General features: G+C 46.0%; 1 protein-coding gene and 1 long non-coding RNA gene across 9 annotated transcripts in view; one reads left to right on the top strand and one right to left on the bottom strand.

The window, feature by feature from the left end:
- Smarcal1 (SNF2 related chromatin remodeling annealing helicase 1) overlaps positions 1-14,933 on the top strand; it is a 46,207-nt gene extending 31,274 nt beyond the window's left edge. For all 3 annotated transcript variants that reach the window (XM_006972226.4, XM_076550166.1, XM_042260159.2), the window contains exons 13-18: positions 277-347; positions 3,215-3,317; positions 7,171-7,353; positions 8,704-8,804; positions 10,212-10,308; positions 14,627-14,933. In XM_006972226.4, coding sequence (XP_006972288.1) covers positions 277-347; positions 3,215-3,317; positions 7,171-7,353; positions 8,704-8,804; positions 10,212-10,308; positions 14,627-14,860 — 789 coding nt within the window. In that variant the 3' untranslated portion in view covers positions 14,861-14,933. The remainder of the gene's footprint in view (positions 1-276; positions 348-3,214; positions 3,318-7,170; positions 7,354-8,703; positions 8,805-10,211; positions 10,309-14,626) is intronic.
- On the bottom strand, positions 14,170-23,197 carry LOC107399417 (uncharacterized). Of its 6 annotated transcripts, XR_013044099.1 has the most exons (4): positions 21,509-21,632; positions 21,278-21,335; positions 19,352-19,434; positions 14,170-14,790 (listed from the first exon to the last, which is right to left on the bottom strand). It is a non-coding gene; the product is annotated as an uncharacterized LOC107399417 (long non-coding RNA). The 6 variants fall into 6 exon arrangements; XR_013044095.1 differs by lacking the exons at positions 21,278-21,335; positions 21,509-21,632 and adding an exon at positions 23,061-23,197; XR_013044098.1 differs by lacking the exon at positions 21,278-21,335 and having other exon boundaries at positions 21,509-21,643.
- Positions 23,198-23,636: the final 439 nt, after the last annotated feature.

The following is a 23,636-nucleotide window of genomic DNA, read 5'->3' as shown; positions in this document are numbered from 1 at the left end:
GCGAAGCTCTGTGAGTTCAAGGCCAGCCTGGTCTACAGAGCAAGATCCAGGACAGGCACCAAAGCTACACAGAGAAACCCTGTCTTGAAAAACCAAAATAAATAAATAAATAAAGCAAGCAGAGCTGGAGTCATACAAACACTGGGTAATAGTTTTGAAATGTGCTAGGATAGAGTAGTTGCTAAGATGGAGAAAGCTCAGAGTATTTCCAGTTGGGTCAGCTAATTCCAGAGCACCGAGAGTAGGTTTTTAAATTCTCATCCTCTCTTCCCACAGAAACAGCAGCAGAAAGAAGCGCTCATCGTCTTCTTCAACAGAACAGCAGAAGCTAAAATCCCCTGTGTCATGTAAGTGATCCCCACTGGTCACCTTTTGTGAGCTCTCATGTTGAAAAGCAGTGATTGCGGGATGGGACAGGAAGATGGCCCAGTGAGTGTAGTGCTTGCCTTGAGTTTGGGATATAAATAAGGGCAATGAGTAGTGGGATAGATCCAATTAGGGTGTAAAATAGGAAATAATTGTCACACACAGAAAGCCTGAGGCCGCCGGCGGTGGTGTCGCACGCCTTTAATCCCAGCACTCGGGAGGCAGAGCCAACCGGATCTCTGTGAGTTCGAGGTCAGCCTGGTCTACAGAGTGAGATCTAGGAAAGGCTCCAAAACTACACAGAGAAACCCTGTCTCGAAAAACCAAAAAAAAAAAAAAAAAAAAAAAAAAAAAAAAAAAAAAAAACAAAGCCTGGGGCCACGGCCCACATCTGTAATCCCAGCTGTGGGGAGACAAAGATGGACAGATGCTTGCAGCTTGCTGGTCAGCCAGCCTAGCCGATCTCCAGGTTCAGTAAGAGACCTTTTGACTGAGGTCACTGGGAAGATTAAGGAGGATGCCTGATGTTGCTCTCTGGCCTCTGTACACACAGACACACACATGTGCATCACTGCAGTTGGGACTTGAGGCAATCCTAACAATGTGCACTTTGCCTGATTTTTTTCATTGCCTGACATCATGTGCTGTTGGTGGGATGATGGCCAAAGTGACTCATTCACGAGGAAAGCGAATTTTCTGTGAGCCAAGTAGTGCCACACTATCTGTGAGACTGAGACCTGTGTATAAAGAGAGAAAGGAACCGGCTTGGTCCGTTCACTCATCCCCAGACCCCCTGGCCAACCACCTGGTCCTGAAGTGCCCCTGCTGACCCATTTCTTACATGCTGCTGAGTGACAGATGGCAAGGGGAAAGTTGTCTGCTTCATTTCCCACAAATCCAGGGTGCATTTCTTCAGCCCCAACCACTCGTTTCCCCTAGAATTTGAAACAAATCCTCATTGGTTGGTTGTTTGGTATTGGTTTTGTTTGCTTTTTGCAATGCCAGAGCTCAAACCCAGAGCCCTGTACAAAGTAGGCAAGCACACTACATGGAAACGCATCCCAAGCTCAAGTCCAGCCATCTTGTTACCTCATAAACTTGGGCCATGCCTTGTCAAAATTCTGTCTAAAATGTATGGTGCTTTATTGTTTCTAAACAATTTTTACCTCAGTGTGTCTCACACTTAGAGCCTCTTTGTTGAATCTGGAGGGTGACTACTGGCCCAGTTTTTAAAGTGTAGGTACTGAGCAAATCTCATGTGTCTCTAGATCTTCCAGTCACACACATCTAATGAGTAGAAATTAGATTGTAAATTGTAAAAACCCAATTTCCTCTGCTAGCTGCTTCTCTTCCCCCTTTTGCTGCTGTTCATTTTCTTTTTAATGGGCATCTTTCATCAGTGAGACAGACAGGAGTATCGTAGTAGGTGAGTGTGTCCGTTCTGGGGATGAAAGAGAAACTCGAAGGGAGCAGAGCTGTGTCAGCTGTGGAGAGAAAGGGCCATTAGAAAAACTGGGGCCAGAGGTTTTTATGAGCTGACCAAGTTGATTTTGTGACCCTGGGGCATTTCAGTGCTATGGCAATCAACTTCCACTTATCTCATGGCAAATTTTATGTCTCTCAGAATAATTCGATTCTGTTAATACAGTCCTTACAAATTGAAGTCTAATTTGGTACTTTGGTCAGTTGTATTTTTGTTTGAAAATAAGTCTTAGATGTTCACAGGACAGTCATTTACCTTTCCAGACAGGCCTGTGTCATAGGAAGCTGCCCCGATCTGTCCTTCCCAAAGAAGGCCGTGATTACTCTGCCTAGACAAGCCTCCACATTCGCCTTCTGCAATACTGTTTGCTGTCTGTTTCACTGAAAGATGCACATTAGATTGACAATCTCATTCCTACTCATTAGACATGTGTGACTGGGAGGTCTGGAGACTCACAGGAGATTTGTACACGGGCTGGGGGAGGGCTCTTGTGCCCCAAAAGGAAAGCAATAGTTACCTGTACAGATCACCCCTGCCTTTAAGACCCAAGGCTTGTAGGTAAAAATATGAAGTTAAGAAAAAACACAGTGCAGGCTGGAGAGATGGCGTAGTGATTAAGAGCACTGACTGCTCTTGTAGAGGACCTAGATTTGGTTCCTAGCACGTATGGAACTCCTCACAGTTGTCTATAACTTTCTGTTCAGGGGATCTGACTCCCTCTTCTGGCCTGTGTGGGCCCTACACACACATGGTGAACATACATACATGTAGGCAAACACTCAGGCACATTAAATAAACAATTAAAAAACCACACACTGAATAGAAAAGTAAATTAATGAGAAAAGACCTCCATTAGCGCTGATTAACTATGGGCTCTGTCATCTGTGGTCTCAGTAGAAGGGAAGTGGAGAGTCCCCCTTACGTGTCTTTTCTGTATCGTCACTGATTTCTCAACGGTGACCTTACAGGGATTTGTGTCAAGAATCCTCTAACCTGCTTCGGTTTATACTGAAAAGAGATTAATTGGTAGTAGCAGCTAACGTGAAAGCTGATGATTATGTTAGTAATCTACAGGACGCGAATCCCACATAGTAACATACCAGAGACACGTAGAGCTCTTGCTTACAGAGAATTCAGATTGTGTGTGTAGGATGACAGTACAAACTCTTTCTCCATGTGTCGGAGGATGGTTTTCCTCCTTTGTGCTGTTCATATGACATGGTGTGAGTAAAGGGGGAGGTTGGCTCTCAGAAAAGGAGAGAATGGGCAGGAGCGGGCAGGTGCCTCGTAGGTTCTTGAAGTCCCTTTTGGGTAACCAACTGCAATTCTGCGTTTAATCTACTTTGTTATCATTGTCAACTCTAGTGAATATATCCTGGACCTTTTGGAGAGTGGACGAGAGAAGTTTCTAGTGTTTGCACACCATAAGGTGGTCCTGGATGCAGTTGTTAAGGAGCTCGAGAGGAAGGTAAGCCCTCTCTGAAGTCCAGGGGGGTCTTCATGTCTACTGTTTGTTCCGCACAGCATCGGGTCAGGACTAGGCTGAGGAGTGAGGCCTTTTGAGGAGTCGTCACCCGGGGAACCACAGATTCCCACAGGCGGCGTTCTGACATCCTCCTGCTATAAGCTCTCCCTTTCTCTGCGTTCATAAGACAGCTAACCTGCGAGGAAGCGGCCGAGCGTCTACGTGACTGTCCTCCTCCCTGTCATCCAGGGGCCTTCATTGGTGGCACCTGGCAGTGTCAGCCTTCTCAGATCCATTTGATGGATCTTGATAAAGTGAGCAAAGCTGTCTGGAGGGAGTTCCAGAGATGCTCATTAAAACGAAACCCCCACTCCCCCCCCCCCCCCCCCCCCCCCCCCCCCCCCGCGTTTTCAGCCCTCTTCACCTTGCTGTGGTTTAGGACCGTCCGTTTTCTTTGTCTTCCTTCATTTCCTGCACTTGCACAAGGTTTAAGGGATAGAGCGTAAAACACAACACCGTGGATCTGACTCAGACTGAAGAAGCTTCACTATGTTTCAACACTTGGGGGGGTTGCTTTATTTTTAAGATTTGTTTAATTTTTAATCACATATATGTGTGGGGGTGCCTGTGGAGGCTAAAGGCGTCCCTGGAGCCCCCCAGTGTGGGAGCTGGGAACTGAACTTTGCTCCTCTGCAAGAGTAGTAGCTTGTTCTTAACCATTATGCCATCCTCCCAGTCCCTTGTTTCTAAGTATTTATTTCTAATAAAATACTTGGGCCCCAGCAAGAAATCTGATTTTGTTCCTCCCCCCCCTCCCCATAGGCCCTGGCTCGAATTTAATGCATGTCTGTATTCATCAGGGTTCTCTGGAATAACAGAATTTAGAGAATGAATATATATTCAGAGAGAGAGAGAGAGAGAGAGAGAGAGAGAGAGAGAGAGAGAGAGAGAGAGAGCGAGCGAGAGCGAGAGAGAGCCATTGTTTGATTAGGGGTCCAGCTAATCCAACAATGGCTGCCTATGAATGGAAGGTCCAGGAATCCAGTAGTTGTTCAGTCCATGAGGCTGCATGTCTCAGCTGATCTTCAGTAGATGCCGGAATCCCAAAGAGGTAGGCTCTGATGCCGGTGAAGGAGTGAGGCTTGCTATGGAGAGTGAAGACAAGCAGGCAAAGAGAGAGCTTCCCTTTTCCAGGCCCTTTATAGGCTGCCAGCAGAAGGTATGGCCCAGGTTAAAAGTAGATCTTCCCACCCCAGATCTGGATTAAAGGTGTGTCTTCCCACCTCAAAGAGCCAGATTAGAAGTGGGTCTTCCCTCCTTAAATGATTTAATTAAGAAAAATTCCCTCACAGGTGTGCCCAGCCATTTGGGTTTTTGTTAATACCAGATGTAGTCAAGTTGACAACCAAGAATAGCTGCCACAATGTCCTTCCCCTCCTAAATCTGGTCTCTTTATGTTTAAAGAATTTGCATCAGCAGTAGCACAGCTGAGTATCGACCATCCCTGTGTCGCTCAGCATTGCTTCTGAGATTTCTCCATATGGGTGACACTAGTTAGGTGTGTAGCGCATGCGCTGCTGCAGAGTCGTGTGGGACTGCATGGCTCTCCCTCCGCCTTCTGCTGATGCCCACCGGGCTTTGAACATGTGTCTCTGTGTGTACAGTGTGTGTACAGTGTGTCTGCATGCGCCTGTGTGTGGCCGAGTATGATCTTCCACAGTCATAGGATAGGCTCATCTTCAGTTTAACTGGATAGACACTGCTCAGATGTATAATCCCGCTGAGGAACCCTTGCTGTCTCGTGTTCTCATACATGCTTCGTACACACTCACACATCAGATGCTTACATTTTACTTTTGCCAGTCCAGTAAATGAACCCTGCTTTTGTTCTTGATGCTATCTGTGTTCCCCTGACTACCAGGAAAATAGTCTCCTTCCAGGTGTGGAGGGCCAGTGGGGCTCAGTCTGTGAGGACTCTGTCTGCACTCATTTGGGGCTGCTTTTCTGTTGGAGTGTCTTTTCTTGTTGACTGAGAGAATTCCTTATAAATTCTGGCATATTAGTCATCTATCAATTGTCTTTTTTTTTTTTTTACTTTATTAACTTTATTTTTAACAAAAGATTTAACCTTTTATCTTTTAGTTATATGTTGAGTTTATCCATGTTTTGTTTTGTGTGTTTTTTTTGCTGTTGTTGTTTTGTTTGTTTTTTTGGTTTTTGGTTTTTCAAGACAGGGTTTCTCTGTGCAGCCCTGGCTGTCCTGGAACTGTTCTGTAGACCAGGCTGGCCTTGAACTCAGAGAGATCCACCTGCCTTTGCCTCCTAAGGGCTGGGATCAAAGGCGTGCACCACCACTGCCTGGCTATGGCTTATGCTTTTTTTGTGATTAATTTAAGAACTTTTTCACTAAATAAGGCTGTAAATATTTTTCTCTTGGAGTTTTTATCTGGATCTTTAACCCTCTTGGGTTTGATCCTTGCATACAAAACTGTTTAGGAGCAGGCTGAAATAGCTGAATCTGTAATCTCTGAAGGAGCCTCTTGAGTTTTCAGGAAACCCAAGACAATTAATTCCAAAACTATTAGAATGCATAACGGTGTAGTGCAGTACTTGGATTTCAAGTAAGTATCCTAAAATAAGTTACTTTTTAAAATGCACTGGCTAGGGCAGCAGAGCTAACTCAGCTGTTGAAAGCGCTCTACCCCTGAGCTGCATTCCCAGCTCTAGTCCCCCTTTTCACTTTTTAAAAATCTGTGCATTGTCTCACTGAGTTGACCAGACAGTCTCGACCCTGTGATCCATCTGTCTCAGCTTTCCAGACAGCTGGGTTTCAGACCCCCACTACTGGGCACAACTCGATCGAATTTTGTTTTTAAAGGGAACCTTAGCCGTTATCCCAAAGGACATCTCAGAGAATAAGCAGGAGTATGGAAGGCAACTCTGAACAAGGACAGCAGCATTGGAAGACTTGACCCTAGACATCGTCTGTCACAATATATAATGTACACATCATTAACACTGAATCATGTAGTCCGACAGTTGGAAAGCATATAACCAAGGAATCATTTAGTTTATTCAGTAAATAACTTGTGGGTAGCTGCCTGTGAAACTGAAGCAAGGAGAGGAATTAGATGAATCTTGACCTTACTGTTTATAGTATTAAATTGTGGGTGTTGGGTCTCCCCTTCCATGTGTGGTCCTGGGATCAAACTCAGCCTGTCAGACTTGGCAGCAAGCGACTTTACCCACTGAACCATCTAATCAGGAAAACTAAGATACCTCTAAATACAAAATAAAAGAAAACCGATATGAGACTGTGCTAGGGAGACTAGTAGCACACTGTATGACGTATAAAAATGGTAGCTACCTTCAAAAACAACACTGGTGCCTAGCGGAAAGGTAAAAGAGGTCACAGCAATGGCTGTTTAAGAAAATTCAGTTCCACTAGTAACTGAGTTAATAAAACAGAGGATGTATACTTTATTTTCTTGAGACAAGCTCTTGCTATATAGTTCTGTGAGTTCGAAGTCAGCCTGGTCTACAGAGCTAAACCCTGTCTCCAAAAAAAAAAAAAAAAAAGTCAGCATCCTGGTGGTAAATACTATTCTATACTTTTGCAAAAGGCATGAGAAACTCGGTACCATGTACAGAAGTTCTGTCTGTATTGTTTCTTATGACAGTGTGTGATTATACAATTGTATCAGTCCAGCCTTCCATTTTATAAAAGGAGACACAGCCCTGAAGGCAGAGGGTTGAGCAGTGGAATGCTTCTGTGTGGGGGCCCTACCTAGACGAGCTGGCTCTGCAGCCCCCAATACCTCTGCGGCTGACCTTAGTCTCCCCCGTTGTCACACAGCGGGTTCAGAACATCCGAATCGACGGCTCCACTTCTTCAGCAGACCGCGAGGATCTGTGCCAGCGGTTCCAGCTGTCCAAAGGGCACGCCGTGGCCGTGCTGTCCATCACCGCCGCCAACATGGGCCTCACCTTCTCCTCGGCTGATCTGGTGGTGTTTGCTGAGCTGTTTTGGAACCCCGGGGTAAGGGGACCTTACGCAACTGGAATCCTCCTGGGTGTGCTCGGGGCTGAGAAATACAAGGTCCATAAATGAATGGTAGAAGATATGCTCTTGGGCCTGGGGAGCATAGCTCAGTGGTTAAGAACACTAGCTGCTCTTTTAAAGGACCTGGGTTCAAATCCCAACACCCAAATGGTGGCTCACAGCCATCTGTAACTCCAGTCCCAGGGTGTCTATTCTGGCCTCCATGTGTACCAGGTATACATGCAGTGCACATACATGCAGGCAAAACATTCATGCACATAAAGATACATACATTTTTAAAAAGATGACATGCTCTGCAAGTGTTCCTGGCACTGAGTCCTGTCTGTCTCTGTTCTCTCTCATGCTGTACTTGTTTACTCCTTTCAATCACCGCAACTCTGCGGGCCAGGTTTCAGGTCTTCACAGCAGCCTGTGGGACCATTGACTCCGTCTTACTGATGAGGAAGTCCTGGCAGAGGACTCGGAAAGTCCTAGCCTTCATCTCTCCTGTGAGAAAGCCCAAGTGGAGATCCAGGAATGTAGCACTAAACCTTTAGAAGCACTCACCCAGGCCGCCTTTGTTAACCGTCCCTGGGAGCTGTTTGCCGATGGGGGCCTCAGACAGAGTGGCAATACCAGGTGTTCATGTAATGTCATTGTGTCCTTGACGTGACTGATCACTGATGGCTGCCATGGCAGATCTCAGACTCATAAAATGACTTCTGTCTCAGAAAAAAAGTTATTAAAGTTATTTCCCCTCTAACTTTCTGACATGTTGCTTTTACTGGCTGTATATCAGCCACTGCTTTAATGATGAGTAGACTCCAAGGTTGAGGCCATCCATCAGTCAGTGTCCTGGTGTTAGTTATTATGGGGCTTACCAGCATATGAACACATCCACCCCTGAGCATCATGCAGGACCCTTTTCTGAAGGTGACATATCTAGATATTTGGAAGGTAGCTTTAAAAATTTAGATATATTTTTATGTACATGATTATTTTGCTTACACGGATGTCACTGTACCATGTGCATGCCTGGTGCCCTTGGAGGTCGGAAGAGGGCATTACATCCCCCTGGAACTGAGTTGTAGATGGCTATGAGCCACCTCTGCAGTCCCCGAAAGATAATTTTCCAGTGATAAGAAATGGAGCGGTCCACGTTTCTGTCCTTAGCCCCTCAGCACATAGACACCAGGTCCTGAGGTTTGAGTTCCTCTCAGTTTTTCAAGAGATGGGAAAATGCTTCATAGAGGAAGCTGAGCGGAGCCTGGCGGCTTGGTGCCCCTCACCGTGGAAGGATGGCTTCCCCAGGCCTTTCCTCAACTGCTTCGTTCCCTGGGCACACAGGTGCTGATCCAGGCCGAGGACCGCGTGCACCGCATCGGGCAGACAAGCTCTGTGGGCATTCACTACCTGGTGGCAAAAGGCACAGCGGATGACTACCTTTGGTATGCCTGGGGGACCTGGGGGAGGGGCTGAACTGAGTGACTCGGGGTGTGCTGTCTTGACTCCCTCAGTGCTTAGACTTTTGCTGAGACCAACTAGGGATGCGGCCTGCTTCCATGACCATGTTTCCCTTCACCACTGGCATTCTTGGAGATGTGCAAGGTATAGAAAAACACATTAAGAGTAAAGGGAGGTAGATCTTCTCGCTGGTGCAAGAGGGAGAGGAACCTAGACTTTAGGTGGACTTTTTTTTTCCCCCTTTGGTTTTTCGAGACAGGGTTTCCCTGTGTAGCTTTGTGCCTTTCCTGGAACTCACTTGGTAGCCCAGGCTGGCCTCGAACTCACAGAGATCTGCCTGCCTCTGCCTCCCGAGTGCTGGGATTAAAGGCGGGTGCCACCACCTCCCGGCTTTAGGTGGAATTTAATTTAGGAAACACTCTGTTCCCAGCTAAGACATCCGACTTCTTAGGATGAGGACAGTGTTTTTTTTTTTTTTCTCTTTTGTGATATGTGATATGATGGTCACCTCTTTCAAGGCTAGACGTGAAGAACGTGGCAGGGCTGCCGTTTGTTTGTTTGTTTGTTTGTTTGTTTGTTTTTGTTTGTTTGTTGTTTGTGGTGTGGAGGATTGAGCGCAGGGCCTCACATAGACTAAGCAAGAGCTTTAGCACCCAGTCCTTTTTTATTTTTCATTTTGAGACCGGGTCTCAGTAAGTTGACCAAGCTGACCTTGAAGTCCCTCTATAGCCCAGGAAAGTCTTGAACTTTGATCTTTAAGTCTCAGACTTTGGTTTTGGGGTTTTTTTTGTTTTTTGTTTTTTCAGTTTTTCAAGACAGGGTTTCTCTGTGTAACTGGCCTGGCTGGTCTGGAACTCAGAGAGATCTGCCTGGTTCTGCCTCCTGAGTGCTAGGACTCAGATTCTTGTGGCTTCATAGGTCACATATCAGTCCTTGGAGTTTGTGTCTGTCATCTAAGTAAAAACTCCCCAGGTTTCTCAGTCCCTTCCCCTCTTCCTGATGTGAAGTTCCTCAGTGATTCCATTGGTGCCCACTCTCCGTGTCTGTGTTCAGCCCTGTGACTGTGGGGCCTGACCTCTACAGTGCACTATATCAGTCTGAACGTGGATTTGGTCACTGGGCAGCTCCTAAGAGCAAACTCAAATTATTACTGTAATGAGGCAGGATTTATTTCCTAGACATCTTGTGCTAGAGAGAATGTTGAACCTGGTATTATGAACACACATTGGACTGCTTCCAGTTGAGACAGGGCAGGTATTTCATGAAGGGCTGAGAGATGCAAAAAATGTGTTATAGTTACATCACGGTCCTGTAAGGATGGAGGGGGCTCATTTCATCAGTCTTCAGATTCTGGGTAGTTGTTTTCACTACATCTCATTTCTCCCCCACAGGCCTCTGATTCAAGAGAAGATTAAAGTTCTGGGGGAAGCCGGGCTTTCCGAGACCAATTTCTCAGAAATGACAGAAGCCACTGATTACCTCTACAAGGTAACGACAGCACATGACTCCTCATCGCTATATAAAGCGAGGCAGTGGGCTAGCTGCTGAGCTCTCGGGTCCGATGGGGGAGGTGTCAATCACGTCTGTGTCGGGGCCCAGGGTTGGGGTCCAGCCCCAACCTATCGAAGGGTCCCTGGAAGGGCGGAGTGAGGAATTGAGAAATAATAGGAAGAAATATAGATGTAAACGGAGAGAAAGACAGACACACAGGATAGCTTCCGGAGGCCCTGGGTCAATACCCATCAGCCTTGAGTTTATTTCTAATGGGATTTTTTATACTAGCAAGGGGAGAGGCAAAAGACCTCCCCCTTTCAAGATCAGAGCACAGCATACAACCAAGTGTAGACCCTTCAAAACACCTGGTAACCACACCCCGTGGTTAAGCATCTTGTTATCAGGCCTTGAAGTGTAAGACACTGGTAGCCATGCCTTTGCACCCTATTATACAGCCTTGGAGAACAACGTTAACTCTGACTCTCTGACCTTGAGTCAGACCACAAGTTGGGATCTCTGTGGGTTCCCATACTTCTGGGGTGTCCTTCATCCCTGGAGCTGGAAAGGAAGGGCGGGCTTGTAGTCATTCTGTTCATCTGTGTGCCTGGCTTATGAGGAAGTGCTGGAGGTATCTCCTGCTGCTTCTCACTTGCCTAAAGACTCCACATCCAAGGCTGAGCTGCCGTTCGTTCATCAGGCCATAAGAAAAATAGGCAACACTCCTCATGGCAACTGTTAGGTTGTCTCCTAAGTACGACAACAATACCAGCCGCACAGCAGGGCCTCCACAAACTGTCCCAGCATAGTCATATGGCATGTGAAATCAGCCCACGATAGAAGTCTTTCCACCTCAGCCCACTGGTCCTTCTGTAGCATCAGCGCTCCTAAAGAGTGTAAGAGGCCAGAGAGCATCCTCCCGTGACTGGTGTACTCTGTCAGAGGTGCCCAAAGGAAGCTGCTTGGCCCTGGAGAGGGTGAAGCCATCATGCCTTGCTGCGTCCTACATGGCTTGGTCCTGGAAACCTAACTGGGATAACTAGGAAATGGAGAAAGGACAGATACACAGACCACATACAGAATAGCTGGATCAGGTGGGCCGTGCCAGAACCTCACGGTGTTTATTGCGTACAGCCTGAGAACCGGGGTTAGCTAGTATCGGTAGGGGCTTATGTGAGGAGCAGTCCCAGATTACACTCATCCTGGAGGAGGAAGTGCAGCTGGTAGTTTCTGCACACACTGGTCATTCGTCTGTAAGTACTCGAACTTGCACATGCTGTCCGGAGGAGGCATTGCCGTTTCCGGGGGGTCCCTGACGTAGCCATGTCCATGTCAACAGCACGCATTCACCCGGACTTCATCTGCCACTTTTCATTCACTCAATGCTTCCTCCACTCTGTGTGAAGGAGATACTGTAGAGCAGGTGGCTAAGTCTTAAAAGTCAGAGGTTCTGATCACTCATTTATTCTTTAAAAAAAAAAAATCCACCTGTGTGCGTTACTATTGGAGTAACTGGCTTTTGAGATAGGCTCTCTGTCTCCCAGGCAGATCTCGAACTCAAGCTCCTCCTGTCTCCGCATTCTGAGAGCTAGCGGGTTATAGGCCTGAGATGGCACATTCAACAGACCGTATTTTTGAATGTTGATGATAACTTAGCCTTTTAGATAAAAACAGCAACTAAGACACCAGTAACACAGCCTTGCCTTTAAGCTGTGAAAGCACTGATTCATCTGGTGGTGATTGTACTAAGTTAATAATGACTTCTGAAAAGAAAGAGGCTTTTGGAGGGATCTTTCATGACAGGGTCTTCCTGTGCAACTCTGGTTATCCTAGATCTCACTCTGTAGCCCAGGCTGTCCTTAAACTCAAGAGATCCGCCCGCCTCTGCCTCCCAAGTGCTGGGATTAAAGGTGCACACCACCACCGCCCGACTAAAAGAGGCTACTTCTAAAGGATTCTCAGCAAATCTTTTCTTCATCCTGGCCTTTCCCTCAGAAACGTTGAATCCCTTAAAAACTCTGCCCAAAGTACAAGTGCAGAGTGATGGAAATGAGATTTATCAGTATTTCTTTTTTTTTTTTTGGTTTTTTTGAGACAGGGTTTCTCTGTGTAGCTTTGCGCCTTTCCTGGAGCTCACTTGGTAGCCCAGGCTGGCCTCGAACTCACCGAGATCCACCTGGCTCTGCCTCCCGAGTGCTGGGATTAAAGGCGTGCGCCACCACCGCCCGGCTCAGTATTTCTTTTGATTAAAACTTTATCAGCTTACCTATTTTTACTAGGATGGGGCTAAGAATTTCACTAACAATTGGAAAAAGAAAGCACTGCCTCCTTCATGGAGACAGAAGAAGCAAAAGGAGCTTATGTCAGTATGCCGGCCTTCCTTCCTCCCCAGAGGGGATGATAGAATAGTCTCATCTTGGAACCTGTTTCCAGTTAATTCCGTGTGCTCCCGTTTGTGAACAGAGTTGTCAGCCTCATAATGAAATGGGCGTGAGCAGGTATTTCTGCTGCTCTGGCCTGGAAACCTTGCACGGTTTCCTTGCCTTGCACTTCTTCTCATAGGGGCCGATGAGCATATCCTTTGGGAGGACGTGTAGTGCATGCTAACATCAGCCCTAATGGTCTTTACTATTACTTCCTGTTCTGAAAGTCTGGGACCCTAGGGCACAGGTTAATGGAATAGTCTAGAGTTCTTACATGTCATGCTCCCCTGATCAGTTTTCAAGGAAGCTCATCAGTGCTGAGGAATTCTGTTAAGAAATAGTGACCTAATGGTTGCGCACGCCTTTAATCACAGCACTTGGGAGGCAGAGCCAGGCGGATCTCTGTGAGTTTGAGGCCAGCCTGGTCTACAGAGTGAGTTCCAGGAAAGGTGCAAAGCTACACAGAGAAACCCTGTCTCAAAACAAAAACAACAAAAAAAAAGAGAAATAGTGACCTGATTATAGAGAGCCAGAAAGCCAGGGACGTAACTTTAGACTTGAGGAGGACATAGGAGAGCCCATGCCGTAACAAAGGGAGTCTTGTTAAAGGATTGCAGGGGAATACCATCGGGTTGATACAGACGGCAAGAACCTGAGGCAGAAATGCAGTTGAGCTCTTGAAGTCTGCGTATACCAAGAGCTGTGGCTCAAGTGATGGGTAACTGGAGGGGCTGGAGAGAGGGTTCAGTGGTTAAGAGTGCTTACTGCACTTCCAGAGGACCAGAGTTCGGTTCCCAGCATCACAACTGCCTATAACTCCAGCTTCAGGAGATCTGATGCCTTCCTTTGGCCTCCTTAGGTACCCACAGACGTGGCACATGCATACACATGCACATAAATATTTTTTAAGTGATTTGATAAGAAAAAGGAATGAGCCTTTGGAGCCAGAGACTTGAGGCATGCTGGCGATTTCAAGCAGAGGGGTTATGAAATGTTGGTAGATTTGTGAAGTGGAGAGAGAAGCAATATTGGGGATATAGGGATTAGCCGAGAGTATATTATTACATTTATTCATCACTCTGTCCGTCTGTCTGTCCCTGTCCACGGGCCATGGCACACATATGGAGGTCAGAGACAATTCCCAGGAGTTGGCTCTCGCCTTCCGTCATGCGGTTGCTGTCAGCAGGCCTAGCCACCAGCAGTTTACACACTGAGGCATCCCCCTGGCTCAGCATTTGATTTTAAACAGTTTCATGGCTCTGTGGATTTCCACAGTGATGTTAAAAATGTGCTCCTGGACCATGAGATGGTCAGCGTGAAGAGTTTAGGCTCAGGAGAGCTGACTGGAGGGGTGATGGTCAGCCTGTCACATGTCATGGTTGTCACTGCTGGGCCTGGCTTCAGCATTGCCAACAGTGGACAGACACAGGTGGCCTGCATTTTGATCATCTGTAGCTTTAATGTCAGACAAGGGCAGGTCTCCCCTCTGAAAATGAGGTATGATGTGTCATGGGAGACAAATTACAGTTTAATTCACTTCCTTTGAGAAAGACCAGGGCTTAGGAAGAAGTAAGATTCCTGGAGCTACTGTAATATTGAAGTGTGGATATGGAAAATTAGAACGGAAAGGAAAAAACATTCCCAACATAAATCTTACTGCGAGAGCAGCTTCTTCTCAGCACCCACCTTCTCGTTTATGTCCGACTGGAGGGCAGCAGAGAAGACACAGGGGAGGTGGACATCTCTTCAGGTCACTGGCTTCCTGCCGCAGTTGGATGAGCACCAGTAGTTCCCTGGTTAAACAGAATGCACCACCTTTCACCTCAGCGTGGCCGTGAGGGTCAGCCTTAGGATTACCTTCTTCCTTTTACGTTTTATGTTTTCTAATAAAGGACCCGAAGCAGAAGACCATCTATGACGTGTTCCAGCAGTCCTTTGAAGAAGACGGAAATGACATGGAGCTTCTGGAGGCAGCCGAGTCCTTTGACCCAGGAAGTACTTCAGGAACCTCTGGAAGTAGTTCCCAGGATCTGGGAGACTTCTTGGATGAAAACTCCTTGACAGACAGTCCACCAAAGAAAAAGAGATTTGAATTTTTTGATAATTGGGATAGCTTTACCTTTTAAAAGGGTCAAAGAAAAAAAGATGAAGCATTCAAAAATCATGTTATTCATTGAAATAAAGTATTTTGTTTAAAAACCTGTATGCCTTTCGTCGGGCAGTGGAAGAGCCAGGGACAGTAAGTACCAGCATTTCCCTTCCTGTGTTCCTAGACGGCCTGCTTGGAGGCTTAGTTACCTTTAGCTTTTCTGAACTAGGAGACAGTGGCTTAGAGTGTTGTGAGGTATTCACCAGAGAAGATGCTTGGACATGGCCAGTAGAAAGTCCTTATTAGCCAGGCTGCCACTACAGTGGGTGTTCTCAGTGTGGACCGAGCCTTTCTGAGGATGAGCTTTTGAGCACAAAAAGCCATGTTCTGGGTTGATGCACTTCAGTTAACAAGAACAGTTAGCCAGAAGTGGAACTATAGAAGCTAAAAACCAAGATTGGTACATTTAGAGGCTTTCCCAGAACTCTGTGGACGGATGGATTAGGCCTTGGTCTTAGTTTTGGCAGGTGGTATTATCTACATGCTGTGTTTTACAGCCTGAATGGCATTTCCATCATGGAGTCAGTTGTGCTAAGGTCTGAGGGCCTAAGGTCTGTCGTAATTTACAGTCTTGAATAATGAAGTGCTTCCTATTACAACCCCCTTTATCTAGTTAAAATTTCAACAATTGGGGCTGGAGAGGTGGCTCAGGGATTTAAGAAGAGCACTGGCTGCTCTTCCAGAAGTCCTGAGTTCAATTCCCATCAACCACATGGTGACTCACAACCATCTGTAATAGGATTTGTTCTCCTTCTGGCATGTAGATATACATGCCCAGCACTCATACATAAAATATGAATAAAATTTTTTAAAAATTTCAACAACTACAAATATTTATTAAGCACTTCATAGTACCAGGCACTGTCCAGGATAGAAACTTGCTAAACCGAAGAACAAAAATGGCAGCCATAGTGAGTCATCTTTCCTAATACATTCCATTTATAGACACTGAAATGCAAATTTTGATTTTCCTGTCATAAACTTATTTTGATTTTTAAAACCATCGTTAAATGTGAAGCCGGGCAGTGGTGGCACACGCCTTTAATCCCAGCACTCGGGAGGCAGAGCCAGGCGGATCTCTGTGAGTTCGAGGCCAGCCTGGACTACCAAGTGAGCTCCAGGAAAGGCGCAAAGCTACGCAGAGAAACCCTGTCTCGAAAAACCAAAAAAAAAAAAAAAAAAAAAAAAAGTGAAAGACATTCTGAGGTCACTAACATACAGAAATGGGTGGTGTAGATACTGAGCATGCGCTGTACTTTGCCGGCCTCTGGTTGAACAACAGAATCCAATAGTAATACAATACAAACCACATACCATGATTTTAACTTTTCCAGCAGATTTAGATTTAGAAGCAAGGTCAATGTATTTCTCCTAATACAGTCGACATATTAACATAAGAACTTGCAGTTTTTGAGACCGGGTTTTGTGTACCCCAGGTCTGTCTCAAACTTGCTATGTAGCCAAGGATAACCTTAAACTTCTGATCCTTCTGTTTCCACCTCCGTGATGCTGGTAGTGGGCCCCCTCCCTACCCACCCAGCTCATTAATGGAGACAGCAATCACTCTCTCAGGGAAAAGTCTGGAATGAGTTAAGGACCAGGACATGAAAGGTTGGTTGGTTTGGTTGGTTTTGAGAAAACTGGGAAAGGAACGTTTCTTTGTCACCCACTTCTGTACCCATCTGCAGTCTGTGCTGTGTGTGTTTGGTCTCACGTGCTTTAAGAAACCTCAGGGATCCCTGCCCCGTGACCCGAGGCTGTCTCCAGGGGCTTGAGACCCCATAGGAAAAATAAAAAACACAGGTTGAGACCGCTTCTTATTTTGCAAACTGGATCCATCAAGTCTGATCATCCATTTACCCTTCCTTCCACTTCCCACCAAGTCAGTCCAGGAATATCACCATTAAGTGGCTTGGAGGGGGTTAACTGGAACAGTCTAAAATATCTATTTCCATTTTGTTTTCAGATCTCAGCGTCTCAGTGAGGGAACTAACCTCAGCGAAAGGCACAATGAAGCCTATGAGTCGGGCACTGGGGCACTGTGGGGCAGTGGGGCACAGAGCATGGGGCAGCCGGCAATCACTTGGTTTTGCAGCGTTCTCTGCCCATGTTTCCCTTCTGCTCCCATTCAATGGATTTTATTATCAGCCACTTTTTTTTTTAATTTAAGACATTTTTTTCCATTTTACATACCAACCACTGTTCCCCTCCCCCTGCTTCTCCTGCTGCCCCCCCACCCACCTCCCCACCCACCCCCATTTACTCCTCACAGAGGTTAAGACCTCCCTTAGGCAGTCAACACAGGCTGGCATACCAAGTTGGGGCAGGACCAAGCCCCTCCCGCCTGCATCCAAGCTGAGTAAGGCATCCCACCACAGGGCATGGGCTCTAAAAAGCCAGTTCATGTACCCAGGATAAGTCCTGGTCCCATTGCCAGGGGGCCCACAAACAGGTCAGCCCACACAACTGTCACCCACATTCAGAGGGCCTAGTTTGGTCCCATGCAGGCTCCCCAGCTGTTGGTCCTGTGTTCTCAGTGAGCTCCCACTAGCTCGGGTCAGCTGTCTCTGTGATTTTCCCCATCATGGTCTTGATCCCTTGCTCCTATCCTCCTCCCTCTCTTCAAATGAACTTCAGGAGCTTGGCCCAGTGCTTGGCTGTGGGTCTCTGCCTCTGCTTCCACCAGTCACTGGATGAAGCTTCTATGATGACAATTAGGGTAGTCACCAATCTGACTACAGTTCAGGCACCCTCTCCACCATTGCTAGGAGTCTTAGCTGGGGACACCATTGTGGGTTCCTGGGGGCTTTCCCTAGCCACCAGGTTCCTCCCTAACCCCATAACATATCAGCCACTTTTCAACCCTTTCATTCTGAGGGTGAAATATAGAAAAAGTTTTTAAAACAAGTTGGAGCTTAATTGAGATAAGCACTTATGCAGACATAAGTCTAATGTTACACTATCCAGAAGCATTGTTACTTTCAATGTTCAGCTTCATCCACCTGGGGTGAGACAGATCAAGGTTAATTTTTCCTGGATGACAGTTACTCTCAGCACCACATATTGAAAGACTGCCCATTCAGCTGTGACTCTGGGGGGACACTCATTCACTACTATATATTTGATATAAAATTACTGTAGAAATATACACTTTAAGTAAAAAATGAAAGTCCTAAATTCCCCCTCTCACCCCATGATATTGCTTCTTAGAGGTAATAACTAATATAATTTGAGATGGGGGCATTTATTTATTTCGTATATACCTAAAACTTGCTTTTAAAAACTGCACCAAATTTGTCATACAGAAGTGGTCCATTTCCTATGATGCACTTGTCCACTGTTACAGGTTGGTCTACCCTATCTGTCTTTAGGAGTGACCTGTGATCCTGCCAGAAGCCTTGGCCCTTTAACAAAAACTGGGTGATTTTTAAATGAATTTAAGGAGCTACATACAAAAGGAATGTGTGTGAATCTATTTTGGACACGTTGATTCTCAGTGTCCAGAATTAGCAGTGGAGGCCTTATAGGACCCTGGACAGAGTTGGGGATTTAGCTCAGTGGTAGAGCCCTTGCCTAGCAAGTGCAAGGCCCTGGGTTCGGTCCTCAGCTGGGGGGGGGAAAAAGGACCCTGGACAGTCCCGTGACTCTGGGATAAGCCCTTTATAGCTCTGGCATGAGATGAACTTATGCTTCAGATTTCTTATAAAGAAAGAATAAAATGTTGCATGTGCCCCAAGAGAACCGTTTGGCTCAGCAGCTGAAAGGATCCCTCTCTGGAAGCGACTTTGAGTTCATTATTTTAGAGGTGAAAGGTGTGCTTGGAGTGCTTCCGAAGAATGATGTGATTGATTCAGAAAAGATCTTTACTGAGACTTGGATGGGAGCACGATGTGGTGAACGTCTATAACTCATGGTCCTCTAATGGGATGGGAATTTGCCCATAAATAAGACAAATTGAGACTTTATGAGAGGCACAATTTTCTGCAGCCACTTAGAGCTGACTTTATGGGAGAGCTATTTGTATGTATATCCTCGAGCTTGCTATTTAGAGAGAATTGTTCGGTTTGATGAAATCGCTCCGAGCATGAACAATCCCCTCCTATTATGAAGTGTCTTGTTTTCAGCTTCTCTGTCGCATTCTTCCTCATGCTCTGTCTCTTCTGATCCCCTCCCTGACCCCATCCAGCAGTGAGTCTGCTGAATGGTGATCCAGGTTAGAATAGAGACAGGGTAAACAGTTCGCTCACCATGGCCTAGACCACCTCAGGACCCACCCACCCAACCACCATTGGGCTCCAGTTATGCCTGGTTAGGAAGCCCAGACTGGACAGGAAGGTCATTACAAATTCTTGTTTCTGCACACTGAAACCAGCCAACATCAATCCCGTTTGTTTGCACTAACACAAATAGGTTTGGTTGTGTGGCTTTTGCAAGCAGCCAGTTCACATGGAGAATTTCCCAGAGTTACCTTGGTCCCCTCCTGGAAAGAAGTGGCTGCTCCTGTGGCCTCGGCTATTCTTCCATCCGAAGGGGGCAGAAGGGACCTTGAGCCTGTCATGGAAGAGAGATGCGGTGAGCACATTCCTACCCCTGTATAGGCTTCAGATCCAGTCACTGTGACTCTGGTTGTCTTATTGTGCCCAGGCTAAAGAAATTAAGGAGACTAGAAGGCAGATCCTGAAGCAAGGCAGAGAGAAGACAGGATTGAAAGGCACTGAGAGATCTGAGACCCAGGCAGCAGCATCTCCATAGTATAATCATCACCACAGAGAGCCAATGGCTACTGGACACTGGAGGCTGACTTTATCTTCCCCCTTACAGAGTGTGCGGTATTCTGTACTGCAGAGAAAGCAAACCAATGACTTGAGTTTTCAAAGGCAGCAGGACAGTAGGAGGTTCAGATGTCGCTTACTGGCTTCATAACTTCAGACACATCATGTGATCTCTCTAAACCTCTAGAACACCCCACTGTGCCCACCCCACCCCCCAGTTCTAAAGTGAGTGGATCGACCTTGGAAAGCAAGGAAATCCAAACTTGCAAAACTCTTTACAAACCTTATCACATGATATGTAAAAGAACAAGTCCCAATCAGCAAATATTCTTACCCTTGGTGTGCCAGGCCTTGTTAGGGCACTGGGATGCAAAGACCAACACTGCTCTGCCCTCCTTAGTTATGGTGGTTTCAATACTTTGTTTGGGATTTATAGAAAACTGAGAAGGAGTCCAGATACTTCTGTATATCTTTTCACCCAATATATCAGTGAACCTATACTGATAGTTGAATTAATTTAATTCCATGGTTTACTCAGTTACTATGTCACCTCAGACTTCTCTTGGCATTGACAGATTCTCAAGATTTCTGAGTTTTTGATGTTCTTGACAATTTTGAGAAAGTGTCAGTGAAACATTTTAGGAGCCTCTCTATTAGAATGTCTGATGTTTTTCTCACGGTTAGAACGGAACTATTGGGCTGTAGAGATAATTCAGTAGATAAAGCACTTTCGAGTCTGATGACACGAGCTGGGGTCTCCAGAACCCACATAAATGCAGGGTGGACACGGTAGACCACCTGTAATTCCAGAAGTAGGCAGGTGAAGACGAGAGATCCCTGAGATGAACAGGCTACCAGAATACCTGGGTTTACAAGCTCTGTGGTCAACGGGGAGACCCTATCCTAAAGAATCAAGTGGAGAATGATAGTCACATGCATGTTCACACACATGTGAACATGCACACCATACCCCTGTATGCATCTCCAGAAGTATGACGGGTTATGAATTTGAGGGTTTGGAAGACCATCACATATGGCCAGCGGAGGAAGCCTTGAGTGAATGTGTAAGGAGTGGATAATTCCTGAGTGGGTGTGTACTATTGACAGGAACCATTGCCCCAGACCCATGGGAACTGACAAAGCCTTCCTCAGGTCAGGATCAGAGAGCCCGCAAAGCCTTTGTCTGGTCTCTGTGGGAATATTGACAAAGTGTAAAGAAGGCATTCACTACAGCTTCTCCCTCCTGGATGTCTACGGCTGAGACTGCTTCCCTGCAGAGACCCCTCACACCGACTAGCTAACCTTTCCTTCCATGGCTGTACATAGTCTGAGGTGCTGGGTTGTTGCATAATTGGTCCTGCCCTATCAGAGTAAGCATGGCCCACTTGATCCCAGCTTCTCCATATGTGCATCTGTGTGTTCGTCCTTTATTTTCTTGTCACCCAAGTTAGGTTTCCAGAACCAAGCTGTGCTAGACATGGCTATCACAAAGGTAAAGTATCGCATCATAGCAAGAACACATACCACCAGTATGACATCACTACTAATGTTGACCTTGATCATCTGGTCCAAGGTGGTGCTTGTGAGGCCTCTCTGCTGTAAAGTCCTTCTTTCAGACTTACCATCGTCTTTGGAAGAGAGTTCTGTACACCTCATACTCAAAGACCGGCAGTTATGCTCCTGTTTAATGGGAGACAGAGTGTACATATAAATAACTTAAAAACTGCTCTAAAAGAGATGTTTCTCTTCTTATCATGGACTTATTCAATTATTTCTAGGCATTCATGGATATTAATTTTATTCTTTGGGTTGTAAATCAACACTGTTTTATGAAATCCTGTAACCACGTCTACCGGCGGCTCTTTCAGTCGGCTCCTTTCTGACTTCCCTCCGTTGGTACAGGATTTTCTGGGTTTGAAGATGTTTCCTTCTTCTCTGGCTCCAGGCTCATCTTACACAGTTCCTGCCACAGTGCTAGGGTCAGTTGCTTCTCCAGGGAACTCTGGTTTTGCTTTTTTTTTTTTTCCTGTTGGGGGATGATATTAGAAACCAAGATCTGAGTGGTTGGTGTCCTTATTGCCACTGGGGTTGCTAGAGTTAATTTTGAAAAATGTTGAGACAGGGTCTGAAGTAACCCAGGCTGGTCTTGAACCCACTACATAGCTGAAGATGACCTTGAACTATCGCTTCTCCTGCCTCTACTTCTCAAGGGCTGGAATGGCAGGTATGTGCCACCCCATCCACCTTTGCTGGGACTTTTTTTTTTTTTGAGCTGAGGATTGAACCCAGGGCCTTGCGCTTGCTAGGCAAGCGCTCTACCATTGAACTAAATCCCCAACCCCTGCTGGGACTATTTTTAAGTGGTAATTTCTTCAGATTATGAAAGAAGTGCATCCTAACAGTAACTATCCTAACAGTAGACTCTTTGCTTTTTCTCCTTCTTGGATTTACACAACCAGAGCTCAGGTAATGCACAGAGAGGATAAAAACAGAACTGCTTTTGTTCCATAAGACAAAGTCAGCCATTGTCCCAACGGAAGCTCTCCCTGGAACCACAAAAGCTAGGAAGTACATGGGACCTTAAGGGGGATCTGGCTCAGCCCCTCACTGTAGATACATTGGCTGCTGGGAAGTTGGGAGGTGGTACTTTATATAAGGGACTGTGGCTGACCCAAGGTCATACCATAAGGTAGTTACAGAATCTGGCCTGTACCCTGCCTGATTTATGTTGTGTTTTCAGTGTTACTATGGATGTGGGTTAGTGCCTGCTAACAGTGAAGAGAAACAGCCTTGGGATCGGTGAGCCCAAGACTGTGTTCTAGTTCCACTACTACACTGCTGTGAGATACTGGGTGAGGTTCTGACCTTCTGGGCCTTCAATTCTTCATCCAGACAGTGATATTTACAGCTGTACGGTGTTTGCTATGCGCCAGACACTGTGATGAACACTTTGTATGCGTCCAGCTCATGGACTTTTCACAACTTTATGAAGCAGGTATTATACTTATGCAGATTTTGTAGTTGAGAAACCAACATACAGAAAGAGGAAAGAACTTGTCAACAGCCCTGTAACTGGTAAGCAGAAAAGCCCGATTCTCCAATTACAGACTCTGTGTTCATAAACAACACATGAAATTTTGTTTTGTTTTGTTTTGTTTTTTTGAGACAGGGTTTCTCTGTGTAGCCTTGGCTGTCCTGGAACTCACTCTGTAGACCAGGCTGGCCTCAAACTCACAGAGATCCGCCTGTCTCTGCCTCCGGAGTGCTGGGATTAAAGGCGTGCGCCACCTCTGCTCAGCTGAAATTTGTTATCTTAACAATGCAGATTAAAATAGTTTCAACTGTCACTGATCACAGTGAAAATGAAATGGAACATACACTTAGACGGTTCCCACGACACATCACCTTTCAAATAGTGCCGTCTGGTATTATTGCTCTATCTGCTGCTCTTGAGTTCCTGTGACCCTCTCAGCACAGAACTCAGATCCTGAAGGACGTGGAATGTTTGATTCAGCTACTTCTCCAAGAAAGTAATGAAATGTGTGCCTGCAGGCTGTTGTGAAGAAATGAAAACACACAAGAAATCACTTGAGGTAGTTAATATTTAGTTGTATGAAATGAAGCTAGTTACTTTTTTTCTTTTTTTTCAGAGCTGAGGACCGAACCTAGCAAGCGCTCTACCACTGAGCTAAACCCCCAACCCCAAAGCTACTTATTACCAGAGTTCTGACTGGGAGTATGGTCAGGAAATGCTACACTGCCTAGCAGCATTCTTGTGAATTCTGCCTTGTACTCTTATATTCTAATAGTTACCTGGGCTTTGTTTCTCCTGTCCATCCCTTCAAAAAAGGCAGCCAAAAATTTTAAAATGTGTTCTACATGAAGAAGTAATACCATTTGTTTACTTCCTTCCTGTCCTGAATGAGAAAGCAGACCCTTGCTAGGGAGGAAGATGTTCAGATTTAAGGTTTCAGGCGAATG

Source organism: Peromyscus maniculatus, chromosome 13 (assembly GCF_049852395.1).
Source record: "Peromyscus maniculatus bairdii isolate BWxNUB_F1_BW_parent chromosome 13, HU_Pman_BW_mat_3.1, whole genome shotgun sequence".
Taxonomy (NCBI): Eukaryota; Metazoa; Chordata; class Mammalia; order Rodentia; family Cricetidae; genus Peromyscus; species Peromyscus maniculatus.
Note: the sequence above shows the minus strand (reverse complement) of the source record. Positions and strands in the feature narration are given on the sequence as shown.